At 47.4% G+C, this 24,598-nt stretch overlaps 1 protein-coding gene across 1 annotated transcript in view; it reads left to right on the plus strand.

Annotated features, from left to right (window-relative positions):
* LOC118396267 (SH3 and multiple ankyrin repeat domains protein 3-like) overlaps positions 1–24,598 on the plus strand; it is a 260,761-nt gene that overhangs the window by 146,989 nt on the left and 89,174 nt on the right. Inside the window, exons 8-12 of the mRNA XM_052467006.1 lie at positions 4,174–4,251; positions 5,155–5,221; positions 5,610–5,845; positions 5,975–6,138; positions 15,200–15,381. Of these exons, the coding sequence (XP_052322966.1) occupies positions 4,174–4,251; positions 5,155–5,221; positions 5,610–5,845; positions 5,975–6,138; positions 15,200–15,381 (727 nt within the window). The remainder of the gene's footprint in view (positions 1–4,173; positions 4,252–5,154; positions 5,222–5,609; positions 5,846–5,974; positions 6,139–15,199; positions 15,382–24,598) is intronic.

Here is a 24,598-nt window from a genome sequence, read left to right on the forward strand (position 1 = left end):
TTATTGATATAACCAGTGACTGATGTGGTGTACTCCTCAATGCCATCTGAAGAATCATGGAACATGTCCCAGTCTGATAGCAAAACCGTCCTGTAGTTTAGCATCTGCTTCACCTGACCACTTTTTTATAGACCGAGTCACTGTTGCTTCCTGCTTTAATTTTTGCTTTTAAACAGGAATCAGGAGGATAGAGTTATGGTCAGATTTGCCAATTGGAGGGCGAGGGAGAGCTTAGTACACCTCTCTGTGTGTGGAGTAAAGGTGGTCTAGATTTTTTTCTCCCTCTGGTTGCAGATTTAACATTCTGTTAGAAATGTAGTAAAACTGATTTAAGTTTCCTTGCATTAACGTCCCCGGCCACTAGGAGCGCCGCCTCTGGATGAGTGTTTGCTTATGGTGGAATACAACTCATTGAGTGCTGTTTTAGTGCTAGCCTCGGCCTGTAGTGGTATGTAGACAGCCACGAAAAATACAGATGAAAACTCTATAGGTAGATATTGTGGTCTACAGCTTATCATGAGACGCTCTACCTCAGGCGAGCAAAACCTTGAGAGTTCCTTAGATATCGTGCACCAGATGTAGTTTACATAAGTTCGGCCCCCGCCTGTGTCTTACCAGAGGCTGCTGTTCTGTTGTTAGAGTGTATAACCCGCCAGCTGTATGTTCTTAATGTCGTCGTTCAGCCACGACTCGGTGAAACGTAAGATATTACAATTTTAATGTCCCGTTAATAGGATATACGTGCTTTCAGTTCGTCCCATTTATTTTCCAGCAATTGAATGTTAACTAGCAGACTGGAAGGCAAGGACAGATTAGCCACTCGTTGCCTGGTCCTCACAAGGCATCCCGATCTCTTTCCGTGAAACCTACCTTTCCTTTTCCAGCGAATCATGTGGATCTGAGCCTGGTCAGGCACCCGTAGTATATCCCTCTCGTCCGACTCATTGAAGAAGAACTCCTCGTCCAACTTGAGGTGAATAATACCAGTTCTGATGTCCAGAAGTTCTTTTCAGTCATAAGAGACAGGAGCAGCAACATTATGTTCAAAACAAGTTAAGAACAATGCGAATAGACAAACAAAATAGTATGGTTGGTTAAGAGCTGATAAAGACTGCAGCCCTACCCTCCGGCGCCATCTTTTCCATAATCTGTTGCTTCTGTCCCCAACCAAGGACGGCCTACAACAGTACCTAGATCTTCTGCACAGATTCTGTCACACCTGGGTCTTGACAGTGAATCTTAGTAAAACAAACATTTTGGTGTTCCAAAAAAGGTCCAGTTGCCAGGACCACGAATACAAATTCAATCTAGACACTGCTGTCCTGTAGCACACAAAAAACGATACCTACCCCGGCTTAACATCAAACCCTTAGGTAACTTCCACAAAGCTGTGAACAATCAGAGAGTTAAGGCATGAACATAAAATTCGACATCCCAGTTAGGATCTGGTAAAAAAATATTTGAATCAGTTATAGAACCTATTACCCTCTGTAGTTGTGAAGTTAGGGGTCCACTCACCAACAAATATGGGACAAACACCAATTGACACTCTGCATGCAGAATTCTGAAAAAACATCCTCTGTGTACAACATAAAACCCCAAATAATGCATACAGAGAAGTATTAGGCCGATACCCGCTAATTTACTAGCTGGTTTAGGGGATCAGTTCACAAACAGACCCCACAGAGCCCCAGGACAGCAACACAATTGGACCCAACCAAATCGTGAGAAAACAACAAGATAATAATTTGACACATAAGAAAGATTCAACCAAAAATGCTATCTGGCCCTAAACAGAGAGTACGCAGTGGCAAAATACCTGACCACTGTGACTGACACAAAATGAAGGAAATCCTTGACTATGTACAGACTCAGTAAGCATAGCCTTGCTATCGATAGAGGCCGCCATAGGCAGACCTGGGCCGAGAGAGAAGACAGGCTACATACCCAGTGCCCACAAAATGAGGTGGAAACTGAGCTGCACTTCCTGTCCTCCTGCTAATTATATGACCATATTAGCACATATTTCATACAGACCCACAAAGAATTTAGAAACATACCAAATATTGACAAACTCTGTTAGGCGAAGTGTCGCAGTGTGCAGTCACAGCAGCAAGATGTGTGACCTGTTGTCACAGGAAAAGGGCAACCAGTGGAGTACAAACACCATTGCAAATACAACCTATATTTATTTGTATATTTATATATTTTCTCTTGCCATTCATACTTCAACTACTTGCACATTGTTAAAACACTGTACATATCCAATAACATGACATTTAAAATGCCGTTATTCCCTTGAACATTTTGTGAGTGTAATGTTTGCTGTTAATTCCTGATAGTTTTTTTTACTGTTTGTTGTTTTTCATTTGCTTTGGAAACGTAAACATACAGTATGCATTATGTTTCCAATGCCAATAAAGCACCTTTGAATTTAATTTAATTGAGAGAGAGAGAGAGAGAGAGAGAGAGAGAGAGAGAGAGAGAGAGAGAGAGAGAGAGAGAGAGAGAGAGAGAGAGAGAGAGAGAGAGAGAGAGAGAGAGAGAGAGAGAGAGAGAGAGTACTGTACAAGCGTCTAGTGATTAGCTAAGCTAACTGCCGGAAGGGTTGCTAGCATTAGCATGAAGTGATTATAGAGCTATTATAGGAAAGGCACTGCATTATTGAACCGCCTTGTTAGTTAATGGAAGATGTGTGGATTCCTCATTTCTCTCTGCTTACCTTTAAAAAACACACAAACTCTGACTATAGGTTCCTATAAGATCAGTGTAAAATGAACAGAAATGTGCGTTCCTGTGAGTGTATATACAGTATGACTCAAAAGGCTCCAGGAAGAGAGCAGCCACAAGTTTGGTTAAGGTCAATCATCACGCTATTAATTCTATTCATACCTTGCAAACACATAGCCCTTCCCCTTAACCCATGGACCACTCCGGAGAGAGGGAGAGGACTATACATGTATACACAGCCCCAATGATATAGCATTGGGGCTATATCACACATTCACACAGCAACATACATGCAGGCTATGAATGGAGGGAGAGAGGATGGAAGAGGAGGGTAAAGGAAAGACATTTCTGAGAGGGAGAGAAGGACGAGGAAGGCTCTAGCATTACAGGATGAATGGAGGGAGAGAAGGGACGAGGAAGGCTCTAGCATTACAGGATGAATGGAGGGAGAGAAGGGACGAGGAAGGCTCTAGCATTACAGGATGAATGGAGGGAGAGAAGGGACGAGGAAGGCTCTAGCATTACAGGATGAATGGAGGGAGAGAAGGGACGAGGAAGGCTAGCATTACAGGATGAATGGAGGGAGAGAAGGGACGAGGAAGGCTCTAGCATTACAGGATGAATGGAGGGAGAGAAGGGACGAGGAAGGCTCCAGCATTACAGGATGAATGGAGGGAGAGAAGGGACGAGGAAGGCTCTAGCATTACAGGATGAATGGAGGGAGAGAAGGGACGAGGAAGGCTCTAGCATTACAGGATGAATGGAGGGAGAGAAGGGACGAGGAAGGCTCTAGCATTACAGGATGAATGGAGCTAGAGAAGGGACGAGGAAGGCTCTAGCATTACAGGATGAATGGAGGGAGAGAAGGGACGAGGAAGGCTCTAGCATTACAGGATGAATGGAGCTAGAGAAGGGACGAGGAAGGCTCTAGCATTACAGGATGAATGGAGGGAGAGAAGGGACGAGGAAGGCTCTAGCATTACAGGATGAATGGAGGGAGAGAAGGGACGAGGAAGGCTCGAGCATTAAAGGATGAATGGAGGGAGAGAAGGGACGAGGAAGGCTCTAGCATTACAGGATGAATGGAGGGAGCGAAGGGACGAGGAAGGCTCTAGCATTACAGGATGAATGGAGGGAGAGAAGGGATGAGGAAGGCTCTAGCATTAAAGGATGAATGGAGGGAGGAAGTGAGCCTCTCTTTCTGTCCCTCTCTGGTCAGTGTAATTATCAGACTGTTGGGACCAATTTAGAAAACAGAGCTGGCACTCACTGGAGCCTCATATATATTCGGTGTGTGTGTGTGCACATGCACGGTTGTGCGTGTGTGCTTGTTCGTGTGTGTTCTGATGAATTGAACATCCATATGCAACCAAAATACCAACATTTCACAACTGATCTAACTTGTCTAACAAAAGTATCCAATTCTATCTCTTTCTCTTTCAGGATAGCTGTACCAGAGTTCTACTGTTTCGGGGAGTGAATAAAGAGATCAAGAACTACAACAGCCAGACAGCCTTTCAGGTGAGACTCCCCATACTTCAGCTGGCCTCTATCAGACATGACATTCTAGTTATACCGTAACCATATGCCATGAGGACAACTTTGTGTGACTTAATATGGAAAAAGTTTTTGCAACTCTTGGAGGTCAAGGGAGCTCAACAATATCTGTATATTTGTTCTGTGATAACTACATGGCATAAAGGCAACTCCACTTGAACACTGTTTCTGTACACTGGCCTGCCTCTGTGGCAAGCTGTGTGATTAAGCTTGTGACAAATTGACATTAACACAGATTTCCTCAGTACATCAATGTTCATTTGTTTGTACACAGGGCTATCTGGCGCCACACACCACCAGCACACTCACATGTACACGTGCACGCATTCACATGCACACGCTCACACAGTGCCAGAAATCAGAAACACACGCTGCTGTCAGAAATCTGTTACAATCAGCCTTTTAATGAAGGGATGCCAATGTGTGAAATATTAATCAGAGAGAGAAAGAGAGAGAGATGGAACCATAGAGTAATGCAAATTAAGAGGGGTGAGATAGAATTAGTGATGGACATGTCGTCTGAAAAGATGATATTGAACGATGGAGTGAAGGTGGGAGAGAGAATGTGTTCCCCTCTTACCTGTAGTTTACAGTAGATGTATTATACATCTGATAATTGGTTCCCAAAAGTTTTCTTGAAACAACAGAGGCTGATGTTTATTCCAGACAGACTCTGGGACAGCAGCTTTCAGCAGGGTTCTGTTCTCTCCCAATGAGAAGGACAACTTCCTATGGGAGCCTTGTTTTACAGAACACTCATATTGAGAAGTTGAGAGTTGGAAAAGGAACAAACACACAACACATATTTGACTTATGCTTCTCCTCCCCTTCCATCCCCTCTTCTCTCCTCCCTCTCTCCTCCTCCAGGTGGCCATTATAGCAGGGAACTTTGATCTGGCTGAAATCATCAAGATCCACAAAGTGTCAGACGTTGGTGAGTAGACTACAGTACATGCCATGGGTATGTGGCTAACAGGAGGTGGTCACTGGACTCTAATGAATGAATCTAGACTGAATTACCCTGACTGATCTCCCATAGTGGTGTCAGAGGGTTAGAGAGCCCTCAGCACTCGGACTACAGCCACTGTAATCACCCAGTGAGTAATGATTCCTGATCATGTGCACTTGCTCTGTGTAATTCAGGGTACTGGGTGTCAATCTGCTATGTGTGAATAGTCTGCCATCTAGTGTTTGAAGGAAAGAATATACCAGATTCCTAATTTAATGCAGTAAGATTAAATACCCTCGGCAGTGCCTTAGGCATAAAGGCATACATTGTCATGTTGATTAGGCCAGCAACATGTTGTGTGTTCCTCTCCCAGTGCCTTTCAGGGAGACCCCATCCTACACCAACCGTAGACGTGTGTTGGTTGGAGGACTGCCCTCGCCCCGCTCCCTGCTGCGCTCCGCTAGCGACAACAACCTCAACGGGGACAGCAGTCAAGGTCTGAGTCAAGGTCTGGGGCAGGGTCACGGTCGACAGGGTCAGTCTCCTGTCCCCTCTCTGAGAAGCCTCCCTGCACTGGGACAACACCAACAACATGCCAGCCTGGGGGAGGTGAGAGACAGAGAGAGAGAGAAAGAGACAGAGACAGAGTGTGTGTGTGTGTTTGCCTTTCTGCGTGTTTTGTGACAGAGATTTATGGAATGTGTGTGTAACAGACTGTGTGTGTGTGTTATATTCCAGACTCGTCATGGAGAGATGCCAGACAGCAGTCTCCAGAGCACAGGCAGCTCTCGCTCCTCCCACTCCCGCTCTCCCTCGCTACACAGTCATCTACATGAGGGCGATCAGGGCATCAGGAAGACACACGGACACCCTCTAGGACATGTCCCTCGAGGACGGCTCAGGTGAGACAGACAATCAATCATATATTTAATATACTGCTCCTTGGGGAACAATGAACAGTTCTGGGTCTGATCTGAAAGGAAAGCTCCTCCTCTCTTCTCCTTGTCATTGTCTCTCCAGTATGGAATAAATTGAGCAGATTACAAATGCTGAGGTTCCTAACCATTTTATTGTGATCATGTGTCAGTTGTACTGACTCAGTACATGATTAACACATAGCTTTATGCTTCTCCTATAGAACACTGTATGTATGTGTGTATGCGTTTCTGCAAGTGTGTGTGTGTGTGTGTGTGTGCGTGTGCGTGTGCGTGTGCGTGTGTGAGTGTGCGTGTGCGTGTGCGTGTGCGTGTGCGTGTGCGTGCGTGTGTGTGTGTGTGTGTGTGCGTGTGCGTGTGCGTGCCCTTATTCTCCAGAAGCGGCAGCAGTTTGATGTCTGACATGGGAATTGCATTACAGACATGACTATAGCCCTCTCTCTATTTGTAATACCCTACTGTCACTTCACTCCATCCATCACACATGCTGCTAATCAGACCTCTATCGCTCGCTCGCTCTCTCTCTCTCTCGCTCTCTCTCTCTCTCTCTCTCTCTCTCTCTCTCTCTCTCTCTCTCTCTCTCTCTCTCTCTCTCTCTCTCCTCTCTCTCTTCGTCCCACCCTTCCCTTTGTCTCAAGAAGGCCACCGTAGTAAAGCAGCACCAGTGTGTTGAACTTGACACCCTGTTGGTAGAGGCAGTGTAGCTTGCCTGTATTTGAATGTACTTCTGTCTGCACAAAGAGGTATAGTAATACCTTCATTTTCAGTACATATAATATGCTTACTGAGACTCCCGTATCAGTAGTAGTTAGACTGAGGGAGGTACAGAAGGAGGTAAAGAAAGGCGCAGATAGAGGGAGGTAGAGGTCATTTCCCTGATGTGTCCTGTCCTAGATGCCTGTCTGTTCTTTTCTGTTATTCTTTTGCTGTAATTAGTCATGTTTATCTGTGTAAGAAGTGACAGGTCTGGAAATTACTGATGTTATTGACACAACAGTAAAGGCCTGAGGACATCTGAGGGAGAGAGAGACGGTCCTCAAATGACATAGTGCAAGGAAAACATTAGCTATACGTTTATACCTAATCTTCACCCCTCCTTCCTTGTTTCCCTCCCTTCTTCTTTCCTTCCTTCACTACTCCTTTCCCTCCCTCTTGTTGGCTACTACTGGTCTCTCTCTCTCAGTCCCCCTCCCTGCGCCATCTTTCCATCTCTCTCTCTCCATCTCTCGCTCTGTGACCGTCTGTCCGCCCGGTGATAACTCCAGGGGCATTCTGGGTACCAGGGAAGTGTGAAATTAGTTTGGCCGGCAGTGGCCCGCCCCTACGGCCAACAGAACAACTTCCTGTGGAACATGCCATCACTTCCTCTCACACCAGAGTGGGCGGTGCTGTAAGGAGTCCAACACTGTTGCCAGGGGGCATCTGGGAATGGTGAAATGGTTGGAATTTAGATACATATAAAGGGTGGATGTCACAATGTGAGTGAGTTATCGATACCATTGAAAACCAAGATGACACCAATGATTTCCTTGGAGGTTGGTAAGGTAATAGGCCCCTTTCCTGTTTCCCTAGGCTTTCTGCATCTGTCCCCTATTAATTTTCTGTCCTTCTCTTTCTCACCTTTCCTTTTACCTTTCCCTCTCTTTCTCACATCCTCTCATTCATCCCTTATCCACTGTCACTTCCTGTCCTCCCTCTTTCTCCTCCCCCTCCTCTGTCTCTATCTATCTCCCTCTCTTCTCTCTCTCATCCCTCGTTCTCCCTGTATTAGTCACACTAGGGGCTGTTGGAGTGAAATTATCCATGGTTTCTTACTGCTGCCAAAAGGCTGAGAGAAAGAAATAGAGAGCGAAAGCAGGATAGAGAGAAAATGTGTGAGAGAGAAAGGGAAAGAGAGAGAGAGGGGAAGAAAGAGAGAGAATCTCTTGAGTCCAGCTTAGAGAATCCACATTAAAGGAGGACATGGCGAAATCGATCCGAACGCATCATAGTCTGCATCATCAAAAGGCGACACAGTTCAGCCAGCATTGAGCCGTTTGGCTGCTAATCCCTTCGCTTTGGGACACAGTTTGGATGCACACACACACGCACGCACGCACGCACGCACGCACGCACGCACACACACACACACACACACACATTATTGAGATAAGATGTAGGAGGACATTTAGTCCTGTATAATCAATGGCTGCTGTATTTCAGTGGTTTAGATAAATCAGCGATGATAGAGATCTATGTTGTACATACATTAAAACACAAACAACTTTATCTTCATTTGGTGAGCGTGACACTGTATCATATAACACTACTGTCAGTCATCCTAAGATGTTGTCACTGTTTATAACATCTGTAATGTCAACCTTATTATAAAAGAGTGTTAAAAAAAAGTGTTAGCAAAATATGTTGTACATACTGTTATTTGTACAGCCAGGTCACCCATGATACAAGTCATTATACGATGTCCATCAGTGTCTGAGGATGTCGGGAGATGACATGGAAACCTGCCACTAGGGGCAACAGTGAGCACTGTTACCTTCAAGTAAGTTTCGGTTTTGCTAGGGCATTGTGGACAGGGATGGCGGAGGGATGTAGGCATCTGCCTCTGGTGACAAAGTTTGCATGTTAGAATCCAGGATAGAAAGTTGTTTTTGAGGTTTTAGTTTTCAGCCTATCCCAAACCTTAACCCTTACCTTAACCATTCTGGGTTAATGCCTGAAGTTAACCTTAAACACTTCGAAACTTGACGTTTGCAACAACTTCTGCATTTAATATTTGAGAAACATGGATGAACGTCTAATTCTGATGTGAGACTGTTAGAGCTAGTTGGTATAAATAACATAGTCAATGTGGATATCTGATATGATGTAATAGTTATGGCCGTATTTGTTTTTTATTTCTCCATTTTAATCTGAGGTAGATGTTTGGACGAGGTATTGATCCATCTGTTTGGGGTTTAGTCAGTGTCAATGTGCCTTAGAGTTGTTGTGTCTGCTTAGCGTCCGCAGCTAGCTGCTTCCACAGACACTATGATCTCCTGAACACAACTCGAATGTTCTTTTTTACCAATAGATTACCACACAATGTCATAACCATGGCTATTCACATGGATGCAGTGATGAGGTGCTGAGATAGAGAGAAAAAAGTGGTATAATATCTTTGTTCAGGTAAGGCTATGCAGAGAAAAAGATGGAGAGAAAGAGCTGGTCATTAGGATGCAGAGTATGATGATACTTATGATTGTATTTTATAATGGGATGAACCCACCTTATGGAGGGAAACCTATTTGTGTGAGGGCCATTTGCACGAGAAGGGTGATTGTGCGCGCACGCCTGTGTGTGTGTGTGCGTGTGTGTCCGTGCGTGTGTGTCCGTGCGTTTGTGTCCGTGTGTGTGTGTGTGCGTGTCCGTGCGTGTGTGCGTGTTTGTGTGCATGTGTGTGTGTGTTTAGAACAAACTTCAAGTTCACCAGATGTATTATCTTCTGTGTCGACAGTTACCACGGTTACAGAAGCAGTGTTCTAAGAAAAAGGAAGAGATGGGAAGGAAAGAGAGATGGAACAAAGTCGGGAGTGAGGGAGGGACAGAGAAATGGCTGAGAGCCTTGTAGTTGTTCATTTTTGCTTTATTTAAACGGTGTGTCTGAAGGTATGTTTTGCAGTAATGTATTTATAAATGTGTCTAAACGGTGGTTAAAGCTCTAGTCATTCATCCTGCAGTTAATTTAGATCAATAGTGTTGTTCCTGCATGTCCACCCCTTCCTATACACACACACACACACACACACACACACACACACACACACACACACACACACACACACACACACACACACACACACACACACACACACACACACACACACACACACACACACACACACACATGATGTAAACACAGGCCATTAAAGGGGAGGACAGTTGGAGATCAATCTAGAGTCTACAGGGACCAACACACACACATACAAACACACACAAACAGCACCAGCACCAACCCCCACATACTCCAGCCCAGCTGCAAGGAACAATCAGGGGATCTGCCACCACAGAGGTCAGACCATACGTACCATTACAGCTCTGTGTGTATGTGTGTGTTTCTCTGTGTGTATGTGTGAATTTCTCTGTGTGTATGTGTGTGTTTTTCTGTGTGTGTGTTTTTCTGTGTTTAACCGTGTGTTTTGTTTCTTTGTGTGTATGTGTGAGTTTCTCTCTCTCTCTGTGTGTGTGCGTGTGTGTGTGTGTGTGTGTGGGGGGTGGGGGGGTGGGGGGGCTTGTTTGTTTGTGTGTGCGTGCGTGCATGCGACAAAGTGTCAAGGGTTGGAACCGGTTCAGGGAACAGAACAGAAAACCGGAAAATAACAAAATGACTTGAGGAACAGAACCCAACCCAGGAACAAAAGTAATCTATACTGTTCCAGAACAGAATTGTTATTTTAAAAGCATGGAAACCGATTAATAGCGTTCTTTTACGTTCCAGGCATTTTTTTCTGGTCCCACAAAAATAGCAATAAAGTGCATATGCAAAGCACTCAGAAACATATTCCAGTGTCTGCCTGCCTGCCAGATGGAAATCTTTTCCATCTGTTTGTAGGATCCCTGCTCCTCCCCTTTGAAGCATAGGTTACTGTAGCCTACTGAAGACCTTACAAGCATGATTCAGAAATTAGGGAGAGATGGAATCACTTTTTCAATGGTAGTTAATGATACTATAGTTATCATGTTTCTCATTGGATTTCTTAACTACAAAAAGGTAAAGACGTGTTTTTATCTGCACATACAAGCTTGTTAGCTAGCTAGCTCTGGTCCAACATTAAACCAACTCGGAAATTCAAAAACATTCAAAGTTCCAAGATAGAAGCCGCTCCTCCGTAGGTATAATTCTGTGGGCCTAATTCAGATAATGTATGTCGTAACAGGATGCCCAGTGTGTCAAGGCAAGCTTCATCCTCCATCCTCTCTTGCTCTTTCCTCAGCCGCAAAATGTTAGTTGCATCTGACGCCCTACACTGTCTCTGGTAGCACAGTGTGTGTGTTTGTCTTTCTTTATGTTTAAACCATGCTGTTACAGCAAAATACTATTTGCTCTTAATGACTTGTCTATACAGATTAAATCGCTTACCCACTCCATAGCAAGCTGCTCTATCTGCAATGATTGGTGAAGTCATTTAATGTCGCGCAGAAAATAACGATATAAACCAGTACTTTTTGTTGGGTTCAAACCGGTTCAGAACTTTATTTTGCTGGAACAGAAGGAAGAAATAGTGATTCTGTTCAGAACTAAATGATTGGAAAATAATTTCAGTTCCAACCCCCAGTTTGAGAGGGTAAGTAAACATTTCAATGTTAGTCTACACCTGTTGTTTACGAAGCATGTGACAAACAAAATGTTATTTTATTTGTGTGTGTGTATTTTTGTATAACATGGATGGTCCAGACCAGCTTGCAGCAGCATTTAGCGATGTAGTTGAATTGCCTGTAATACATGAATGTGAATGCACATCCGTTTAGCTACTGGTTTAATTAGGTGTGGAAGCCAAGCTCTATTTCCTTGTTTACCCGGTCCATTCTGTCCTCTTTTAGCCTCATCCCTCTCTTTATCTTATTCTGCCTATACCCCTGTCTCTCCTGCCCACTTTAGCTTCTTCTTTCATCTCTCTCCTTTCCCTCGCTCTTCCTCCCATTATCCCCAACCTCTCTCTCCTCTTTTCTCCCTCCATCTCTCTGCCCTGCCCTGCCCTGCCCTGCCCTGCCCTGCCCTGCCCTGCCCTGCCCTGCCCTCCCTCCTTCCCTCCCTCCATCTCTCTGCCCTGCACTGCCCTCCCTCCTTCCCTCCCTCCCTCCCTCCCTCCCTCCCTCCCTCCCTCCCTCCCTCCCTCCCTCCCTCCCTCCCTCCCTCCCTCCCTCCCTCCCTCCCTGCCTCCCTCTCTGCCCTGCCCTGCCCTGCCCTCCTTCCTTCCCTCCATCTCTCTGCCCTGCCCTGCCCTCCCTCCTTCCCTCCCTCCATCTCTCTGCCCTGCACTGCCCTCCCTCCCTCCCTCCCTCCCTCCCTCCCTCCCTCCCTCCCTCCCTCCCTCCCTCCCTCCCTCCCTCCCTCCCTCCCTCCCTCCCTCCCTCCCTCCCTCCCTCCCTCCCTCCCTCCCTCCCCCTCCCTCCCTCCCTCTCTGCCCTGCCCTCCCTCCTTCCCTCCCTCCATCTCTCTGCCCTCCCTCCCTCCCTCCCTCCCTCCCTCCCTCCCTCCCTCCCTCCCTCCCTCCCTCCCTCCCTCCCTCCCTCCCTCCCTCCCTCCCTCCCTCCCTCCCTCTCTGCCCTGCCCTGCCCTGCCCTGCCCTGCCCTGCCCTGCCCTGCCCTGCCCTGCCCTCCCTCCCTCCTCCCTCCCTCCCTCCCTCCCTCCCTCCCTCCCTCCCTCCCTCCCTCTCTGCCTCCCTCCCTCCCTCCCTCCCTCCCTCCCTCCCTCCCTCCCTCCCTCCCTCCCTCCCTCCCTCCCTCCCTCCCTCCCTCCCTCCCTCCCTCCCTCCCTCCCTCCCTCCCTCTCTGCCCTCCCTCCCTCTCTGCCCTCCCTCCCCTCTCTGCCCTGCCCTCCCTCCCTCTCTGCCCTCCCTCCCTCCCTCCCTCCCTCCCCTCCCTCCCTCCCTCCCTCCCCCTCCCTCCCTCCCTCCCTCCCTCCCTCCCTCCCTCCCTCCCTCTCTGCCCTGCCCTCCCTCCTTCCCTCCCTCCATCTCTCTACCCTGCCCTGCCCTCCCTCCCTCCCTCCCTCCCTCCCCCTCCCTCCCTCCCTCCCTCCCTCCCTCCCTCCCTCCCTCCCTCCCTCCCTCCCTCCCTCTCTGCCCTGCCCTGCCCTGCCCTGCCCTGCCCTGCCCTCCCCTCCCTCCCTCCCTCCCTCCCTCCCTCCCTCCCTCCCTCCCTCCCTCCTTCCCTCCCTCTCTGCCTCCCCCACTCCATTTTACTCTGTGTTGTATTCAGTGTGCGGAGGGTGGAGTGTCCTGGGCTCAGTCATTAACATGCGGCAGGCAGCCACCTCAGCCTCTCCACTCTCTCTCTCTCTCCCTCTCTCTTTCTCTCTCTCTCCTCCTCCTCTCCTCTCTCCTCCTCTCCCTCCGCTCAGTCCCGAGGTAATTGGAAAACCGTCAGCAAGCCGCTGCTTCGAAGGAGAGTGAGAAGGGTAGAGGGAGAGAGAGGGAGAGAAAAGGGGAGAGAGACGAGGAAGCGGGAAAGATGGAGAGAGGAGAATGAATGAATAAAGGGTTACGAGTGATTGATACGACACAGAGACAGAAAGGGAGAGACAGGAAGAAGGGAAAGACAGAAAGGGAGAGGGGAGGGGTATATATAGAGTGAGGGGTTTTCACACAGACACATGTCACATGATACCCACAATGTACACACATGTAAACAAAGTCACACAGACAAACACACATAAGCACACAGATGCAAGATAAAAACAGATTGATTCATGAATCACTGTATCCATGATTTTGCAAGACCAAAGATAAAGCAGAGAGAAGGGGGAGAGTGGAGAAAAGCAGCTGTAAGAAGGATGGGAGGGTGAGTGTTGAGGACACAGACAAACAGGCAGCAGTATGATACAGGGTGGAGCTCACATGTACGCACACACACACACACACACACACACACACACACACACACACACACACACACACACACACACACACACACACACACACACACACACACACACACACACACACACACACACACACACACACACACACACACACACACACACAGCTGCAGCAGTAGTGATGAATGAATACCAGGAGAACCTCTGCTTTAGCTCTATTAGAATTCACCAGACGCCTCCCTCAGAGAAATGGAGGGAAGGTAGAGAGAGAGAGACAGAGAGATGGAGGGAAGGTAGAGAGAGAGAGACAGAGAGATGGAGGGAAGGTAGAGAGAGAGAGACAGAGAGATGGGGCAGAAAGGGGGAGAGAGAAAAGGTGTTTCAAGGCGATTCAAGAGGAGGTAGATTGCCAGCAACAATTAAGCCAGCAACAACCCCCCCCCCCCATCACACATCAACCTGCCCCGGGGAGCAGTGGCGCATGCACACACACAGGCAGACAGGCGGGAGGAGATCAATGGTGCTGTGGGGCGTGTGTGTGTGTATGTCGGCACACTGTGTTCGCGACAAGCTGTTGCTAGCGTATGTTGTTCTAGTGGAGGTATAGTGTTCGCAGTAGCAGAGGGGGCAGCCTGCTTGTGTGTTGGGTAGAATGCTCGGAGAGAGCTGTGTGAGTGTGTGTGAGCCGTCAGAGGGGAGGGGAGATGCCAAGTGCAGTAGTGGTAGCAGCAGCAGGGTTAGCAGCAGCGTCGGCACCAGTGTGTATGCTTGTGTGAGTGTGTGTGAGCGGGCACGTGTGTGTGAGGGGTGGAGGGGAGTGGAGAGGGACTCCCAGGAGAAGGAGTCTTGGTTGGGGAGCAGAGCCAGCCTCTCTCCCTCTCCTCCACGGCAGGACCTAGACCTCCAGAGCCAGGGGAGTAGGTGGGATCTGTAACTCAGCCTGGAGCACTGGAGGCTGTAAAGACGCAGGGATCTCTTCCCCTCTCTGGAGGGCTATTCGGTCAGAGCGGGAGCTCAGGATATGTGTGACCAAAGGGGACTGCCAGAAGGATCTGAGCGACAGAGAAGGGAACGATTCCGTTACTGTTAACCATTAACACTACTTCTCCTGCCTCGGAGAGAACCGAGAGGAGAGGAGAAGAGGGGTGGAGGGGGTGGGACAGGGGGATTTTGTTTGCTGTAACGGAATAAGAGGAAGAACAACAGAGAGAAGGATTTAGAGAAGGAGGGGAGGAGGCGTGACCTCTCATCCCATGACTTTCCCTCAAGGTTTGCTTTGGGACCGTTGACTGTTGACCACTCGGACAGACTTATCTTACAACCGGTCACTGTGACAACCGTCAGGTTGTTGCGGTGTTACTGTCCCCTTGGCGACCGACCATGTCGGTAACCACCGGTTTCGGCTACCAGCTGCCTGGCATTACCACGGTAACCTATGTGTTTGTTTACAGCCCGGGTACGGTGCAACGGGACCCCAGTCCCCCCACCCACACCCCTCCTGCCATTGCCGGTGCCAGCGGGCCCAAGCGAAAACTCTACAGCGCCGTACCGGGACGTACCTTCATCGTGGTCAAACCGTACACGCCACAGGGCGAGGGAGAGATCCAGCTGAACCGTGGAGAGAGAGTGAAAGGTTAGTACACTATGACTGTTTATAAAGTGGTTATAAGGACCTGTCATTTCCTGGTAAAACCACTTTTCACATGTGTTTTTATTAAACTCTAAAGGTCTCAGATGTAGGAAGGAATTTAGAATGATAAAACAGACATATCTCATTTTATGAAACCAACAAATCTTACTCTTGCATTGGGAACACAAACTTGTATTATTTCTATAAAATAATGTGAAAATCTATATGCTGATTAAGTCTGGCTCTAGTCTCTAGTCTTAGGCAAGGTCAGACATCACACGAGCGTGGTTCACCAAACCACTTCCACTACTCTTGTCACAGGTGTATGTAGGTAAATGAATGTGACAGAAGCTGTGTTTAACAGTAGAGGTACTACAGCGCTAGCAGGACGGGTCATCCATACATTATACTTACATGACATGGTCACTCCACTGCTCTCGTTCTGTTCATGCCTCTGTAATGTCACTTCACCCCTGGAGAGTGGTACATTTGTTATCTAATGCATCTGAAGTGCTTTTAAAGTCAGTCTTTCTTCATCAGCGTTGTCATGGCTGTCTATGTATTCTGCAGCTCCTAATCCTAATGGTGCTGTAGTCATGGTGTCTGTGTGTTCTCTTCTCCATCCATGCCTCACTCCAGACTATGACTCTAATGACATAGAAGGTAAAACGACACAACATTTTCCAACATTACTGTCACCCCGTCTCTCTCTCTCCCAATCTCCTCTATATCCAAACCCACACCTCTCGTTCCCCAGACAACTGTAGTGTTTGGTTGTTGGTTGAGGAGGGAGTGTGTGTGTGTACAGTCGGTGTGTGTGTATTCTACATAAGTTGCTGCCTTTCAGTGCATGGCCTCTATTGCCCAATCCTAAACTGACGCCTAGCCCTTAACCCATATGCACATTTGATAGGATTTGATAGGATTTGATAGGTGTAACCAATATTGTAATAGCTCTGCTGGATTTTGTCACCATATTGCTTATGTAGCACATGAGGATCTGTGAAACTCACTCCTCAGCCTGAAGTGTCTCCACTTACACTACCTCCTCCCCCACTTACACTACCTGGGTAAGACGCTTCAGGAGGGCGGTCACGAGGGTTGGCGAGGCAGAGTTCCTGGGTTTGAGTCTCAGTATGATCTGAATTGGAGGAAGCAGTGCTCACCAAGCAAGCAGTGTGATGTAATTTACATCTATCAAAGCCTTCTAGATATTCACAAGTACAGAGGGGGTAGGGGTTAGGGGCTGAATACACCTACCTCGTACTCCCTCCTCAGAGTGATTCTTCTTCCGTGTGCAAAGTAGTTTATCTTCACTCTTCTACACATCCCTATAGGGTGAAATGTGTTCACTGCTTTTACTCTCCTACAGTCTCTTAGACACACACCCACAACCACCTCTCCCTGAAGCCACAGATACCACTTTCCTCTGTACCCCATATCCTGGAATGAGACACTCCCGCCCCTAGACTGTGTGTTTGATGTTGATGCAAACTATTGTTGTTTATGACGCCCAGGCAGATGTGGAAAACAACACAGTGTGGTGAGTACTATGAATAGAGGAACTCAGGGACCCAGTCTGATAATAATGACATGATGAGTAAATCCCTTCTCCCACCCACAGAACTTTCCATCTCTGTTGAACATACATACACAATTAAATGCATTCACCTTTTTGCTAATTTTATGCTTTGTTCAAGGTTATTCACATGGCCACAAACCTGATAAATCATACTGTACATTGTATTGAGAATGAAGTCAACAGTGCTGTTACACACCAGTCTGTGTGAATTTGAATGACAATACATGACACTGTGTGTAGCATATGCTCTCAGTCAGTACATTTGGATCAGGCTGGAATTGAACCCACAACCTTGGAGTTGACGCACCACGCTCCAGCCAACTGAGCCATCTGGCAGGGTTGCATAATAACGACCAGCATGGCTCTAACTGTATACTCTTAGAAAAAAGGGTTCCGACAGGGTTTTTCGGCTGTCGCCATAGGAGAGCCCTTTTGGTTCCAAGGAGAACCCTTTTGGTTCCAAGGAGACCCCTTTTTGATTCCATGTATACTGAAAAAATACAGTGCCTTGCGAAAGTATTCGGCCCCCTTGAACTTTGCGACCTTTTGCCACATTTCAGGCTTCAAACATAAAGATATACAACTGTATTGTTTTGTGAAGAATCAACAACAAGTGGGACACAATCATGAAGAACGACATGGAACGACATTTATTGGATATTTCAAACTTTTTTAACAAATCAAAAACTGAAAAATTGGGCGTGCAAAATTAGTCAGCCCCCTTAAGTTAATACTTTGTAGCGCCACCTTTTGCTGCGATTACAGCTGTAAGTCGCTTGGGTATGTCTCTATCAGTTTTGCACATCGAGAGACTGACATTTTTTCCCATTCCTCCTTGCAAAACAGCTCGAGCTCAGTGAGGTTGGATGGAGAGCATTTGTGAACAGCAGTTTTCAGTTCTTTCCACAGATTCTCGATTGGATTCAGGTCTGGACTTTGACTTGGCCATTCTAACACCTGGATATGTTTATTTTTGAACCATTCCATTGTAGATTTTGCTTTATGTTTTGGATCATTGTCTTGTTGGAAGACAAATCTCCATCCCAGTCTCAGGTCTTTTGCAGACTCCATCAGGTTTTCTTCCAGAATGGTCCTGTATTTGGCTCCATCCATCTTCCCATCAATTTTAACCATCTTCCCTGTCCCTGCTGAAGAAAAGCAGGCCCAAACCATGATGCTGCCACCACCATGTTTGACAGTGGGGATGGTGTGTTCAGGAGTGATGAGCTGTGTTGCTTTTACGCCAAACATAACGTTTTGCATTGTTGCCAAAAAAGTTCCATTTTGGTTTCATCTGACCAGAGCACCTTCTTCCACATGTTTGGTGTGTCTCCCAGGTGGCTTGTGGCAAACTTTAAATGACACTTTTTATGGATATCTTTAAGAAATGGCTTTCTTCTTGCCACTCTTCCATAAAGGCCAGATTTGTGCAATATACGACTGATTGTTGTCCTATGGACAGAGTCTCCCACCTCAGCTGTAGATCTCTGCAGTTCATCCAGAGTGATCATGGGCCTCTTGGCTGCATCTCTGATCAGTCTTCTCCTTGTATGAGCTGAAATTTTAGAGGGACGGCCAGGTCTTGGTAGATTTGCAGTGGTCTGATACTCCTTCCATTTCAATATTATCGCTTGCACAGTGCTCCTTGGGATGTTTAAAGCTTGGGAAATCTTTTTGTATCCAAATCCGGCTTTAAACTTCTTCACAACAGTATCTCGGACCTGCCTGGTGTGTTCCTTGTTCTTCATGATGCTCTCTGCGCTTTTAACGGACCTCTGAGACTATCACAGTGCAAGTGCATTTATACGAAGACTTGATTACACACAGGTGGATTGTATTTATCATCATTAGTCATTTAGGTCAACATTGGATCATTCAGAGATCCTCACTGAACTTCTGGAGAGAGTTTGCTGCACTGAAAGTAAAGGGGCTGAATAATTTTGCACGCCCAATTTTTCAGTTTTTGATTTGTTAAAAAAAGTTTGAAATATCCAATAAATTTCGTTCCACTTCGTGATTGTGTCCCACTTGTTGTTGATTCTTCACAAAAAAATACAGTTTTATATCTTTATGTTTGAAGCCTGAAATGTGGCAAAAGGTCGCAAAGTTCAATGGGGCCGAATACTTTCGCAAGGCACTGTATATAGTTACAGTTCATATAAGGAATTCAATAAATGTAAATACATTTGGCCCTAATCTATAGATTGACTGGACAACAGCGCAGCCATATGTAGGCCTGGGAGGGCATAGGGCCACCCACATAGCAGACTGGCCCACCCAGTAGTTCTTTCCACTCTAGTTCATGGATATAAGCTGTATCGAATGCCAATTAGAAGGCAAAAATCTTTTTTTCACTCTTCAGTTTTGCTTGTCTCCACCTGGTCTTGTTGCTGCTAACCCGTAGTGACCAGTCCACCTCACAGTGCATAGAGGGGTGTTGTGACCCGAGGCCCTGTGGATGGATGGTCTCCACTTTGATTCATAATACATTCCGTCTCATCTGCATTCATGAATGGATGAGTTGCTAATAGTTACAGGCCTCATTTACACTGGGGAAAGAGAGGATGAGAAAAGAGGAGGGGGAAAGACAGGAACCTTCTCTACCGTGCTATATTCCTGGGGAGAAAGGTTGGCAGATGCCAGAGCACATGTTCAGTTTCAGTGTGAAGGTATGCCATGGAAGGATAGGGATACTCTCCCCCACCCCCGTAGTAAGAATAAAGAAGGTTGTCTTCTACCTTTTACACTGTAAGAGTACTATTCACTTTAAACATCAATGACCTACTTTAACCAGCTTTATCTGTTACAGCTGTTATTTCAAGTGCCTGGTTTTGTAGAGTGGTGTCCCTGACTTACTTTGTTGTTGAACCTCCATTTACTCACTCACATCTCTCCTCACTTTCATCATCCCCCCTATTCTTCTCTTGTCACTCTCTCATCCCTTCATCCTGTGACGACAGAGCAACACCTGTATGAGGCCCTGAGATTGGGTAAAACCAACAGGCCTGCATGATAACTCTCCTCTCATAGCCCACTGTGTGTTTGGTAGCATAGCTAGCTAGCCTTCCCCCTGAGGATTAGCATTGTGGCTAGGCTAACGCTCTTAGTTGTTTGGTATGTCGGGTGAGCTGTGAAGTGGTTTTGTAGCCTTCAGACAAGGGCTGTAATAAAACAGATAGTATGGATTAACATGGTCTTGTCGTACTCTCTGTCCTGTAGAGAATGGTGTTTCTCAGGGATCAGAAGGTAAACACAGCTGTGCAACTCTACAGACTCCAGGCATTTTTACTGTATAATAGAAACTCTTAAGAGATGGTTTCCCAGACACAGATTAAGCAATTAAAACAATTTAAATGTCTTGATCAATCCTGGAAACTGGTGCTTAGTGTTTAGGCGTAGTGGCAGAGGGTATAGTCATGGTTAGCACTGTGTAGTAGTTGGTATAAGGGCCTGTTGTAGTTTTGACTCTGTTTAAGTACATAACGAGCTTTGTACATCTTTCACTGTAGTATGTGCATAGTTCCACCAAATCTATTTTTGTCGCTTTCGATGTCTTTCACATGTAATATATCTTTCCTCTACTCAAAATGCTGTGTAGCTGACTCCCAATCCGATGAAGAAGAGCAAGGTACATTTTATTCCTTCTCTTCTCGTCTGTAGTTTAGTCTACAGAAAGATAGTGGAAATAGCCCACAGATGCATAGATAGTCTATTGTAGTATCCATATATGTGATTGTACCTCCACAGACACCCCAAGACTCTCTGTGACCACTGTTGGATCCACAAACCCAGCAGACAGTCATCTGATATATGGTCATCTGATGTGTGTGGGGGGGATATGTTAGAGTTGACGATCCCCCAGGGTTCTTCCTTTCCCTCTACCTCTCTATAATCAGATAGCATCACCAGGATGGATACATCTCAATAGGCCACTTGTTGTCATCATGGAAACGGACAGAGACGCTTCCCCTGTAACCTGGTCAAGCCACTAGACCACTCACACACTCACACTCACACATACACAAACACATGCACTCTAACACACACCGCCTTAACATACACACAACAACTAAACACACAAAGTACATCCAGCAACATAACCCATTACATTACAGGCTATTCTACCTAAAACAAACGCACTGACACACCCACACACACACACACACATACACCTCTCCTCTGCACACCATTGTAAATCTTCTAGACAGCCGGGAAAATGAAACCGACCAAATAACATTGAGATTAGACATTCACAAACATGATTAATGGTCTCAGGCCGCGCCCAGTGTGTGTGGAATATTAACACTGCTGTGGCCAGTGGCGGATACCTGGAGCGCGTGCACGAACACACGCACATATACATTCACATGCAAGCACACAAGCCAGTAGACATACATACATTCACATGCAAGCACACAAGCCAGTAGACATACATACATGGTCCAAAGACAGATATTACTAATGATCTTAAGGTGATTGCAGGGTGATTCAACCATTACTGCAGTTATACAAGACCAGGCACAAACCTTCCACTGGTGCTAATACTTGGTAAACCTGGACCCTTCGTGGCTCAGGGCTAATGCTTGGTAAACCTGGACCCTTCATGGCTCAGGGCTAACACTTGGTAAACCTGGACCCTTCATGGCTCAGGGCTAACACTTGGTAAACCTGGACCCTTCATGGCTCAGGGCTAACACTTGGTAAACCTGGACCCTTCATGGCTCAGGGCTAACACTTGGTAAACCTGGACCCTTCATGGCTCAGGGCTAACACTTGGTAAACCTGGACCCTTCATGGCTCAGGGCTAACACTTGGTAAACCTGGACCCTTCATGGCTCAGGGCTAACCTGGAAACCTGGACCCTTCATGGCTCAGGGCTAACACTTGGGCTAACACTTGGTAAACCTGGACCCTTCATGGCTCAGGGCTAACACTTGGTAAACCTGGACCCTTCATGGCTCAGGGCTAACACTTGGTAAACCTGGACCCTTCATGGCTCAGGGCTAACACTTGGTAAACCTGGACCCTTCATGGCTCAGGGCTAACAAACCTGGACCCTTCGTGGCTCAAAACCTTGGTAAACCTGGACTTCATGGCTCAGGGCTAAAACCTGGACCCTTCATGGCTCAGGGCTAACTTGGGCTAACACTTGGTAAACCTGGACCCTTCATGGCTCAGGGCTAACACTTGGTAAACCTGGACCCTTCATGGCTCAGGGCTAACACTTGGTAAACCTGGACCCTTCATGGCTCAGGGCTAATGCTTGGTAAACCTGGACCCTTCGTGGCTCAGGGCTAACACTTGGTAAACCTGGACCCTTCATGGCTCAGGGCTTGGTAAACCTGGACCCTTCATGGCTCAAAACCTGGACCCTGGACCCTTCATGGCTCAGGGCTAATGCTTGGTAAACCTGGACCCTTCATGGCTCAGGGCTAATACTTGGTAAACCTGGACACTTCATGGCTCAGGGCTAACCTGGGACCCTTCGTGGCTCAGGGCTAACACTTGGTAAACCTGGACCCTTCATGGCTCAGGGCTAATGCACCTGGACCCTTCATGGGCTAAACCTGGACCCTTCTCAGGGCTAACACTTGGGGACCCTTCAGGGCTAATGCTTGGTAAACCTGGACCCTTCATGGCTCAGGGCTAACCCTGGACCCTTCATGGCTCAGGGCTAATACTTGGTAAACCTGGACCCTTCATGGCTCAGGGCTAACACTTGGTAAACCTGGACCCTTCATGGCTCAGGGCTAACACTTGGTAAACCTGGACCCTTCATGGCTCAGGGCTAACACTTGGTAAACCTGGACCCTTCATGGCTCAGGGCTAACACTTGGAACCTGGACCCTTCATGGCTCAGGGCTAACACTTGGTAAACCTGGACCCTTCATGGCTCAGGGCTAACACTTGCTAAACCTGGACCCTTCATGGCTCAGGGCTAACACTTGGTAAACCTGGACCCTTCATGGCTCCTTCAGGGCTAATGCTTGGTAAACCTGGACCCTTCATGGCTCAGGGCTAATGCTTGGTAAACCTGGACCCTTCATGGCTCAGGGCTAATGCTTGGTAAACCTGGACCCTTCATGGCTCAGGGCTAATGCTTGGTAAACCTGGACCCTTCATGGCTCAGGGCTAATACTTGGTAAACCTGGACCCTTCATGGCTCAGGGCTAATGCTTGGTAAACCTGGACCCTTCATGGCTCAGGGCTAATACTTGGTAAACCTGGACCCTTCATGGCTCAGGGCTAATGCTTGGTAAACCTGGACCCTTCATGGCTCAGGGCTAATACTTGGTAAACCTGGACCCTTCATGGCTCAGGGCTAATGCTTGGTAAACCTGGACCCTTCATGGCTCAGGGCTAACCTGGACCCTTCATGGCTCAGGGCTAAAACCTGGACCCTTCATGGCTCAGGGCTAACACTTGGTAAACCTGGACCCTTCATGGCTCAGGGCTAACACTTGGTAAACCTGGACCCTTCGTGGCTCAGGGCTAACACTTGGTAAACCTGGACCCTTCATGGCTCAGGGCTAACACTTGGTAAACCTGGACCCTTCGTGGCTCAGGGCTAACACTTGGTAAACCTGGACCCTTCGTGGCTCAGGGCTAACACTTGGTAAACCTGGACCCTTCGTGGCTCAGGGCTAACACTTGGTAAACCTGGACCCTTCATGGCTCAGGGCTAATACTTGGTAAACCTGGACCCTTCATGGCTCAGGGCTAATACTTGGTAAACCTGGACCCTTCATGGCTCAGGGCTAACACTTGGTAAACCTGGACCCTTCGTGGCTCAGGGCTAACACTTGGTAAACCTGGACCCTTCGTGGCTCAGGGCTAACGCTTGGTAAACCTTGAATCTTTCTGGCTCAGGGCTAACACTTGGTAAACCTCGACTCTTTCTGGCTCAGGGCTAACACTTGGTAAACCTGGACCCTTCGTGGCTCAGGGCTAACACTTGGTAAACCTGGGCTCAGGGCTAACTTGCTTGGACTCAGGGCTAACACTTGGTAAACCTGGACCCTTCATCAACCCTTGACTCCTTCTGGCTCAGTGCTAACCTGGACCCTTGTGGCTCAAACCTTGACCTCTTCCTGGCTCAGGGCTAACACTTGGTCAACCTGGACCCTTCGTGGCTCAGGGCTAACACTTGGTAAACCTGGACCCTTTCTGGCTCAGGGATAATACTTGGTAAACCTTGACTCATTCTGGCTCAGGGCTAACACTTGGTAAACCTGGACCCTTCCTGGCTCAGGGCTAACGCTTGGTAAACCTGGACTCTTTCTGGCTCAGGGCTAACACTTGGTAAACCTTGACTCTTTCTGGCTCAGGGCTAACACTTGGTAAACCTTGACTCTTTCTGGCTCAGGGCTAACGCTTGGTAAACCTGGACCCTTCGTGGCTCAGGGCTAACACTTGGTAAACCTTGACTCTTTCTGGCTCAGGGATAATACTTGGTAAACCTTGACTCATTCTGGCTCAGGGCTAACACTTGGTAAACCTGGACCCTTCGTGGCTCAGGGCTAACGCTTGGTAAACCTGGACTCTTTCTGGCTCAGGGCTAACCTTGACTCTTTCTGGCTAAACCTGGACTCGTTCTGGCTCTAGGGCTAACACTTGGGCTAAACCTTGACTCTTTCT

The sequence above is a fragment of the Oncorhynchus keta genome, chromosome 17 (genome assembly GCF_023373465.1).
Source record: "Oncorhynchus keta strain PuntledgeMale-10-30-2019 chromosome 17, Oket_V2, whole genome shotgun sequence".
Taxonomy (NCBI): domain Eukaryota; kingdom Metazoa; phylum Chordata; class Actinopteri; order Salmoniformes; family Salmonidae; genus Oncorhynchus; species Oncorhynchus keta.